This window comes from Panulirus ornatus, chromosome 2, assembly GCF_036320965.1.
Source record: "Panulirus ornatus isolate Po-2019 chromosome 2, ASM3632096v1, whole genome shotgun sequence".
NCBI classification, from domain to species: Eukaryota; Metazoa; Arthropoda; class Malacostraca; order Decapoda; family Palinuridae; genus Panulirus; species Panulirus ornatus.
The window spans coordinates 65,472,608-65,482,607 of record NC_092225.1 but is presented as its reverse complement, the minus strand read 5'-3'; the positions used below and the strand labels follow the sequence as shown (position 1 = coordinate 65,482,607).

The 10,000-nt window shown below is 42.7% G+C and overlaps 1 protein-coding gene across 1 annotated transcript in view; it reads right to left on the bottom strand.

Moving 5' to 3' along the window:
- The window catches only part of LOC139756775 (procollagen-lysine,2-oxoglutarate 5-dioxygenase 1-like), an 89,097-nt gene that overhangs the window by 71,412 nt on the left and 7,685 nt on the right, over positions 1–10,000 (bottom strand). Inside the window, exons 4-9 of the mRNA XM_071676554.1 lie at positions 9,914–10,000; positions 8,893–9,377; positions 5,776–5,895; positions 5,234–5,418; positions 4,870–5,004; positions 3,877–3,983 (exon numbers count right to left, since the gene is read on the bottom strand). The exon at positions 9,914–10,000 is cut by the window's right edge and continues 23 nt beyond it. Of these exons, the coding sequence (XP_071532655.1) occupies positions 3,877–3,983; positions 4,870–5,004; positions 5,234–5,418; positions 5,776–5,895; positions 8,893–9,377; positions 9,914–10,000 (1,119 nt within the window). The remainder of the gene's footprint in view (positions 1–3,876; positions 3,984–4,869; positions 5,005–5,233; positions 5,419–5,775; positions 5,896–8,892; positions 9,378–9,913) is intronic.

The window sequence follows — 10,000 nt, the reverse complement described above, 5'->3', positions numbered from 1 at the left end:
TGGGTGTGTCAGGGAGTAGTGCTATGGGTGATGAAGAACCCCAGAAGGATCTTTCAACAAAGAACAGACAGCTGTAAAGCACCTCAAATGTTAGCCTTGTGTTGCCATTAACAACAGTTTCTTTTTTCAAGCTTTGAATGAGTCAGAGGACAAAGAACACGAGGCCAGGCTGGCTGGACATTTAGTCAGACAAGGACGGTTGGAGGAATGCTGTGTCATGAACGCCTCCTGCCGTAAACGGTATTGCTTTCCAGGTGTCCAGTTAGACGAAGTAGCTCATGCGGTACAGGATGTCTGTAACAATACAGTGTTTACATGTGTGTCATGTAGGTACGAACGACTTACATAAAGAAAAGTTATCATAGATTCCGGAGAAATATCGAAAACTTGTTCGTTATTTCAAGTGCAAAACTAACATCAAAATCTCAAGATTCCTATCTGTTCGTTGTTTCAAGTGCAAAACTAACATCAAAATCTCAAGATTACTCTCTAAGATCGTCACCAGAAATGCCTTCTGTTGGCGTTCGGTTCTAATAATCAGGCAGTCATCCACTGTCTGCAGGAGAAAGTCTGCAACGTTGTCTATGCATTCCTGCATGTGCTCTGATATGATTGTGAAACTCGGCTTACACTTTAATGATTTCGATGCTGCCTATTCAGGCGGACACTTCGGTGAATCGATTTGTGCGATTTGATTAAAGAAAAGAAAAATCTCGCGTGGAGAGACCCTGTCTCTCTACATGACTACTTGGATCCCCTAACACCCTGTCTCTCTCCATGACTACTTGGATCCCCTAACACTTATTTCTAAGACTAATCTATGTAGTTGTACGCAGTATGCAAGAAAGAAAATCATAATCAGAGGCAACTACAACAGAAGGAGAGTTTTGATATTATTGGTATTTCTAAATGCTTGAGTTGTACTAAAGCACGAGATTTACTTGTTGAATATGTAGTTCCAAGGTCCATCCTATCAAACAGTGACAGAAACAAAGCAAGTGATTCTTCGTTGTAGTTTATCTTAGTGATTCTTCGTTATAGTTTATCTTAGTGATTCTTCGTTGTAGTTTATCTTAGTGATTCTTCGTTATAGTTTATTTCAGTCCTCTGTGTAAAATGTTGTAGCTAATGATAATACAAACACCAGTCTTGTAGATAAAGATAAGCTTCGTGTGAAAATAAAGAGTTTAATATGCAGACATCTCACAAAGACACAGAAGGAAGGCAATCACGGTTTGATAATGATGCCAAATTTCAACTTACCAGCGTCATACTAGGATAAACACCTTTCCAGTGTATAGCTCAATAAAAGCTTACTTGACAATGGCCTGTTACAAATCACTGTGATTTACGGGCAATGAGGCCATATCTAACTACAAATGAAGATCTTAATGATAATGTTGTGACTGGAGGAAAGTCGGGTGCGAGTAAACAACATGAATTTGCTTCTGGGTTTGCTTTCAACACTACTTGTATTACTTTTCATGAGAATTTACCAGATTCTAGGCTTGCAAACACCGATGATATTCACATTTTCGTTGACTGTATCAGCTGGGACGACATTGGAAAAGGTTCAGAAAGATATTAAGACCAGGAGAAGGAAAGTATTAACCGATTCACAGCACAACACAATATTCAAGTAAAGAAAAAAATGGTGGAAAGTGCATCAATGAACAGCATATTGTCCTTCCTAAAAAATGAGACACGTGATACTCAGAGCAATGACCACAATGATGGTGTAGGTTTCTTGAATTTGTAGAAAAATATGAAAAATCTACACCATCTTGCTGGTATATATATATATATATATATATATATATATATATATATATATATATATATATATATATATATGTATTTTTTTTTTTTTTTTTGCTTTGTCGCTGTCTCCCGCGTTTGCGAGGTAGCGCAAGGAAACAGACGAAAGAAATGGCCCAACCCACCCCATACACATGTATATACATACGTCCACACACGCAAATATACATACCTACACAGCTTTCCATGGTTTACCCCAGACGCTTCACATGCCCTGATTCAATCCACTGACAGCATGTCAACCACGGTATACCACATCGATCCAATTCACTCTATTCCTTGATCTCCTTTCACCCTCCTGCATGTTCAGGCCCCGATCACACAAAATCTTTTTCACTCCATCTTTCCACCTCCAATTTGGTCTCCCACTTCTCCTCGTTCCCTCCACCTCCGACACATATATCCTCTTGGTCAATCTTTCCTCACTCATTCTCTCCATGTGCCCAACCATTTCAAAACACCCGCTTCTGCTCTCTCAACCACGCTCTTTTTATTTCCACACATCTCTCTTACCCTTACGTTACTTACTCGATCAAACCACCTGACACCACACATTGTCCTCAAACATCTCATTTCCAGCACATCCATCCTCCTGCGCACAACTCTATCCATAGCCGACGCCTCGCAACCATACAACATTGTTGGAACCACTATTCCTTCAAACATACCCATTTTTGCTTTCCGAGATAATGTTCTCGACTTCCACACATTCTTCAAGGCTCCCAGGATTTTCGCCCCCTCCCCCACCCTATGATCCACTTCCGCTTCCATGGTTCCATCCGCTGCCAGATCCATTCCCAGATATCTAACACACTTTATATATATATATATATATATATATATATATATATATATATATATATATATATATATATATAAATGAACATCGGTATGAAACGAATATCATTAATCATAGTCGTGGAAACCCGGAAAAATTCTATGTCAAAAGCAAGAGTCATCATCCAGTCTGCTGAACCTACAGAAAGGGCGACTCACTTCGAGTACATGAAGACAAAGGAGTTCTTAAATCATTTGTTTTTTCTATTCCAAATTTAGCAAGTAAAACACGTGTTCCAGCTCCAGCTCCATTGCTTGTTGAGGCTGACTTTTTGTAACGTACAGACCTGCACGATCAAGATCTCTTTCTGACATAAAACGAAACGAAAGAAAATTCGGTGGTAGTCCCTGATTGATTTCAACCATAAACAGTGAAAGACGCTAAAGACATAGCAGATAAGCCCTTGATTGTTCTCTTCAACTGTCATTTGATACAGGGAAAGTTCCGCAGGACTGCAAGTTTGACAGCGTAACATCGGTAGCCAAAAATAGATAATAAGTCCCTACAGGAAATTATCGCCGAATTACCTCGACATCTGTAGCCCAGCTGGCCAGCTTATGGAAGCCGTTATATGACACAAGACCGTAAACCACTTGACGGAGAGTCTCTTAACAAACGTCCCTCAGCGTGGTTTTGCAACGTATAGGATGGTTGTGAACAGAGGGATATGGCGATGCATATCTTCAACAACAGAATTGTTGACTTGTGGAACGAACTGAGGTAAGAGTATGTAAATACAATCACAAGCAAATTAATAATAGAAAGACACTGTGACAATGAAAAAGATACAAGATTTGACGTGGATCTACTACTGCAGAGCTGCCTCTCTGTACGTACAAGTAGGCAGCTATAAACAGATAACATGACACATCACACAACATACAATACACAACACTTTCCTCAACACATATCACCCGTCATGCAACATCTTCTACCAAAAAATAAACGCCACATTTCCTCATTTGTTTCCAAATGCTGCAGCTAATTTCCTGTTTGTATTTCATACAGTCTGACAATAATGGGTTAAGTCACCATTCCCTCTGAAAAGTCTATACTCATAAATCACTTATTCCTTACCTTTTTTTGACAGGTTGATTCATGACAGTGACGCTAAGCCCCATTATCATCAATACCACGCATAGAGTGGCACCATATGAGCCACATATGTTTGCCACCACAAAATGTTTCAACTAACCTTTGCACAAGTACTTGTGGCTTACCTCAGCATCTGCATGTCTGGCACCTGATCTTCCAGGACTGCTAAGGAGGCGTACTCCCCTTTGTGACCGTCGACGAAGCTAGAAACCTCTTCCTCCTGCTCTCCCGACTGTAAGAAAACGAGAAGCGCTGGTGAGGGGGAATGACCCATATATACCTCTCGCGCTTGTAACTTTTCGTAATTCCCATATAATCCAACCAGCACAGCCAGATGTCGCCACAAGCCAGGACCTCTTACGTAAAACCCTACATAGAGCAACACTCCTAATATCTTCAAATTAGGCCTGATCATCACTTGTCACTCTCCAGTACTGAATAATTCATTTAATCAGTCGTCATAACGCAGTAGTGTATCATGCTACCTTCTGAACTACTAGTCTCTTCCTGGCCATGTTGCAGTATCATACCAACATGTCAACTGCACTGAGGGAGTAATTGAGAACTACCGTCTCATTCTTCAACATCAGTAATAATACAGACATGGTAAGTCAAGAGGCTGGGGGTCAAGTTTATCCTTACAAATGCCTTTTTAACATAAAGTGAAGGGATGCATGTCGTCGGTGAAGGGATGCATGTCGTTGGTGAAGGGATGCATGTCGTCGGTGAAGGGGTGCATGTCGTCGGTGAAGGGATGCATGTCGTCGGTGATGGGATGCATGTCGTCGGTGATGGGATGCATGTCGTCGGTGATGGGATGCATGACATATTCATGTTCATTCTACCTTACGACTTTCCCATAAATGTTTCCCTTAGGCTTATTAATCCTACAAGGTATCTTTCTACCTGTTCTCCTGCCGGCGTGTCCCGGAGGGAGTGGAGGGTGGGGAGGAAGCCTTTGTTTTGCTATCCTTTTGTTTTACCTCTTACAAGGTTTTTTTTCTTAACATCAAGGCCAAACCACATCGCTTGGGCCTTAGGTCTGTGTGGTCTGTAACTCTCTCTCTCTCTCTCTCTCTCTCTCTCTCTCTCTCTCTCTCTCTCTCTCTCTCTCTCACCTTGGTCTGTAGCCACACATCCATCCTATCCTTCGGGTAGTCCTGCAGGGCGAGGCCACTGAACACCTCCTCCAGGAACGGGGCCCAGGACCTCCCCAACAGAACGGCCATCAACACTCGGGGACGTTCATCATCCTGAGAGGTGAGACAGGAGACCCAAGATAACGTCCAAATTACAAATGAAAATAAATAGTCATTTCTGAAAGCCATTATTTACACCTCCACGGGTTCATAAAGGTGCAAACTATGCATTTACAGATGACCTTGGTTATCGTATGTATGACACATATCTAAGTAGGGTTTTCGTGATGAAGTACGCTGTAATCCATCTACTAAAGAACAGCCAATCAGCATGAAGACTTACAGGAGTGGGCGTAGCTTCTTGGGCGTAGGGACACGCCCCCACACCGTCACCTGCTAACTCGATCATGTTGTGGAAATCCAACATTTCATCCAGGCTGTACACCATGATGGGGTGGGTTTTATCTCCTCCTTTGCCTTCCTCAGGAGTATACACTGCCCGGAGAGGTAAGCTGAGAGACAGGCCTCCTGAAGGAGAGAGACACACATATTGTAGGGAGGCGAGGAAAGGAAGATGAGGTGAAGGGAAGGGAAATATAGACTGCTGAGAGAGAGAGAGAGAGAGAGAGAGAGAGAGAGAGAGAGAGAGAGAGAGAAGGGTACCTGCTCGCTCACCCACGAGACGGGAAGAGAGCTGGATTTTCTTTTGCTTGGTATGTCCCTCTAGCCATTCCTCCCTCTAGCCATTCCTCCCAGCCCATCTATGCAACCAAGCCTTCCTCCCCACACGATGCCCCTCCTCCCATCCTCCGCCACATGACCGTCTACCCTCACCACGTAAGCCCCGCGCCTCCCCGTCTCCTCACAACTGGTACTGGTACCTACCCTTCTGTCTGTTGCCGAAGAGGACATATTGGGCTGATGGGTCTTGTGTGACGTTTCCGGGCGTGATCTGACCTCGTAGGACCTGCAGGAGTGACCTGACCCTCCCTAACACCGCTCCTCCTGTGGAGGGAAGATGAGGTCAATACTTAGTTCTTCATTCATTCACTCACCGTTTGTTAACATGATTCAAGTTTTCCACCTTGACTGCTAACGTTACATTTGGTAGTTCCATTGGTTTTGCCAACCTCTGGGAGGCTAATCTTACGGGTGGGCAACGCGAGTGTAAAACTCTCCCCCTATAACATATGAATAGTGATCACACACACACACACACACACACACACACACACACACACACACACACACACACACACATATACACACATACACACACACACACACATACACACACACGTGTGATATAGTCACATGGCGACAGGGAGTTGTGGAGACGAATTTTTACAGCCTGTACAGGAAAACTTCCAATACCAACACGACTGTGAACATGCTAGGATGGGAGGGACTGATGCACCATCATTGCTAGATCTTAACCTCACACATACTAGCTAGCATTAAGAAAAATATACACTGTACACTAATTGGAAAAGGTGATCGTGTTATGTACGAGATCAACTGTGTGGTAAATGTGGACGTTTCAAGAACAGAGACGAGAAAGACCTAATGAAATGTAATCGTGGAAAGTGTACAAACCTCAGCTTTTTTTCTTTAACATTAACATGGGCTGGGAGATGGAGTTCAGCAGCTAAGCATCATGACTTTGTGTTAAAACGTTCTGTGAAAATCACAATGAAATACTAGGAACATAGGAACCTCTAGCCTCAGTTACGGAAGGAAGGGTAAGGCGGAAGAAAAGGTTTAATCGAATATGTCAAAAGCAAAAGAACCTCGAGTTACGCAGTGGTCAAGATATGGGCAACCCTCTAGCCAGACAGCAGTTACAAGGCACTTGACAGCGAGACAAGTATAGCAGGATAAGAAAGGGGTTGTGTGAGGGAGTTTATTGGGCAGTGTGAGGGAGTTAATGGGGCAGTGTGAGGAAGTTTATGGGGCAGTGTGAGGGAGTTAATGGGGCAGTGTGAGGAAGTTTATGGGGCAGTGTGAGGGAGTTAATGGGGTAGTGTGATGGAGTTTATGGTGTAGTGTGAGAGCAACAAAGAAACTTTACAGAAAATATTGTGGACATGGCAGAAGATATTTCAAAACTTTTCTATGAATTCATCAAGAGTAGATTGTCAGTTAAAGAGCAGCTAATCAGGCTCAAGGATTCAGAGCGAAGAAATGTAGATGATGTTAGGATATGGAGGAACTGAATAACAAGTTATGTCATCACACGATTACAATAACATCAGTAAGATGGAACGGGGAGGAGGTGTTAGAAAGCACTTGGGTATCTGGAAGAGACATTAAAAGAATAGTAAAGAAACTCGACCTATAGACATTTTGACGCAGTTTCACCATAAGTGCTGAAGATGTATGCAGATACACTGGATAAACCTTTGGAAATATTGTTCAAGATGTCGCTGGAAAGAGACAAAGGGAAGGGAAAAAGGCAAACGTTAAACTTACCTATGAACTACAGGATGGTCTGTAAGGTTCTGGTAAAGATAATCAGAAAGCAAATGGATGACTTTATAGAAAGGAAAGGTTACCTGAATGGGAAAGAGGGTGGTTTTAGGGAAAGGAAATGGGGGGGGGGGGGTCATGTTTAGCGAACCTCTTAGATTTCTGCAAAGAGTAAACTCCATCTTAAACGAAAGGGAATCTGGGTGATTTTCTTTAGACTTCCAGGAAAGCTTTTGACACACAGCAGAGGAGGCTGGATTGCTAGGGAGGGATAAAGGTAGGACTCCTCTGATGGAGAGAGCATCCAAGTGGAAGGGAACAAAGGAAGTACGTTCAAAGGAGCCTTTTCAAAATGGATGGAGGTCACCAGTGGAGAGCTAAAGTAGAGAATGACTTGTCAGAAGGTGTGGACTCCTGCCTGCATACGATGCAGAAGTCATGAGGAAATTGAAAAGCAAGGAGGATTGCATCAGCTTACGAGGGGATCTCAACAGACTCCAAAATTAACCTAATACCAAAGGTCAATCGGAGTAACTGTAAAGTAGTGAGGTTAAAGCGGAAAAAAGGTTTTCAATATGATTATCATCTAGCAGGAGTCTGTGCTGAAGAAAGATCAAGGGGGTCAGCATCGTCTGTAACCTGTCGCTAGAATTTCACCATAGGAGAACAGTCAAGGATACAAACTGTCCACTAACTAAATATAGAATTGCTTTCCAAGTTCAGTGATAAGGAAATGATCAGTGCACTGATTATGTTCTGCATAACGCCAAGATTAGAATATCCTTCTCAAGTTTGGTCAATGCACCTAAAGAAGGATGGAGAACTAACAAAGAAGGTCCAAAGGATAACAAAAAAGATGGTACCAGAATCACGAGAGCTAAGTTACAGGGAAAGACGAGAGTCCTTAAACGTGCCTATCTTGGAAGGGAGAAGAGCGAGGGGTGACCTGATCACAACCTTAAAGTTTTTAAAAGAGATTAATCAAGCAAAACGAAACGTAGGGATAGAACAAAATGAGAACATGAAATTAAATCAAAGAATGCACTTACGAAGAAAAACACGAGGTAGTTGTACAGTATAAGAATGGTGGTGGTTGAATAAACTGAATAAGAATATGGTAAATGCAGAGAGCATACAGAAAATTCGAAAGTTGTATTCTAATAGAAAATGTTCAAAAGATGGGGCTCCCCGTAGAGTAGAATAAATAATTACAGGTAGGTAATTACAAACAGGAATAAGACATCATGCAAATACAAGGTTGAGAGACGGGCGCAACTAGAAGGTAAAACTCTCTTCCCGTAACACACAAACAGTAATCACATGTAAACATGGACATGTAAACATGGAAATGGTAGCGCACCCGAGGAGTAGATGGTCATTAATGGACACCATGAGTACAAAATGAAAAATCATGAAAATATTTTCAAAGAAACGGGAGAGAGATGGAAAACCTAACCTGAAGAGAAAGGGGAAGAAAGAAAACAGATCAGGGACAATTGTCAGGAAAATCAGAAAATAACTTGGAAAAGTTACCTTTCAAAGCACGTCTGATGAGGATCCCAGCACCCTCCTCTGTACTCTCAATGGTCTCTTCGATCCTATTATTCTTCTCGTTAGCTTCATACTGAGTGGAGGTTTTAACTTCATCCTCGTCCTCTGTATATCTACCATGATCATTCTCGGGTTTATCAGTTGGTATAGTTTTCGTCTTCTCAATTTTCTTGCCTTCAGTTCCCTTTGTGTTTTCATCTTCCTTAGTCTTGCCTTCATTTCCAAGCGTCGTGTCAGAACTTGCCTCTAACATACTGCTCTCTACTGTCACCGCCTCTTCTTTCATACCTTCTCTTCCATCTTTACTTTCTTTAGTCTCCATCTTCTCCTTCTCTCGTCTGTCTTTCAGTGTCTCGGTCTTGTGCCCCATCTGAGGCACTTCGGCTACGATCAGTGAGTGAGTCGAGTCCAACAGCTGTTGCCTGGCTTCCTCGTACCTCCTCACGATGTAAACAAACTCCTCACCCCTGGGGATAGATGACGTTTGTCTCCTGTGTAAATCCTCTTTAGTACGAAGGGAAAGAACTGGACATTAATTGCATCTTGTAGCACCAAATGACTTCCCAGAATTATAGTTTTATGAAGATGATCACATTCACGGACTGATAACAGTAGATCTTTCGTTCAACCACTCTTGCCAGTCATACGGTATATGAACATTCTGACCGGTCAGTTAACCAGGCCGTCAGTCGGTCGATCGAAGAGTGACTGAACCAACCAGTCAGTCAGCGTTATGAATACATCAACGGGTTTTTCAGTACAAATGACCCCCAGTCTCAGTCAGTGAACGCAGACAGTTAAACCGCCTTTGCAGAGGAAACAATCACACACACTGACTGTCTGAAGCTGAAACATCTCCAAAGAACCAGTCCCATTTATATAATGTATAGGATTGCTTACACACACACACACACACACACACACACACACACACACACCATTTCCCCTCCAGCCAATGTGAGGTGTGCCACAATGAACGATTTAACAACCACACAACACTTACAAACTGGCAACGATGACGAGGTCATCCTCGGGTAATTTCATCAGCCGTTCCTCGAGCCTGGGGTCCTCCTCACATCCAGTGGTGGGT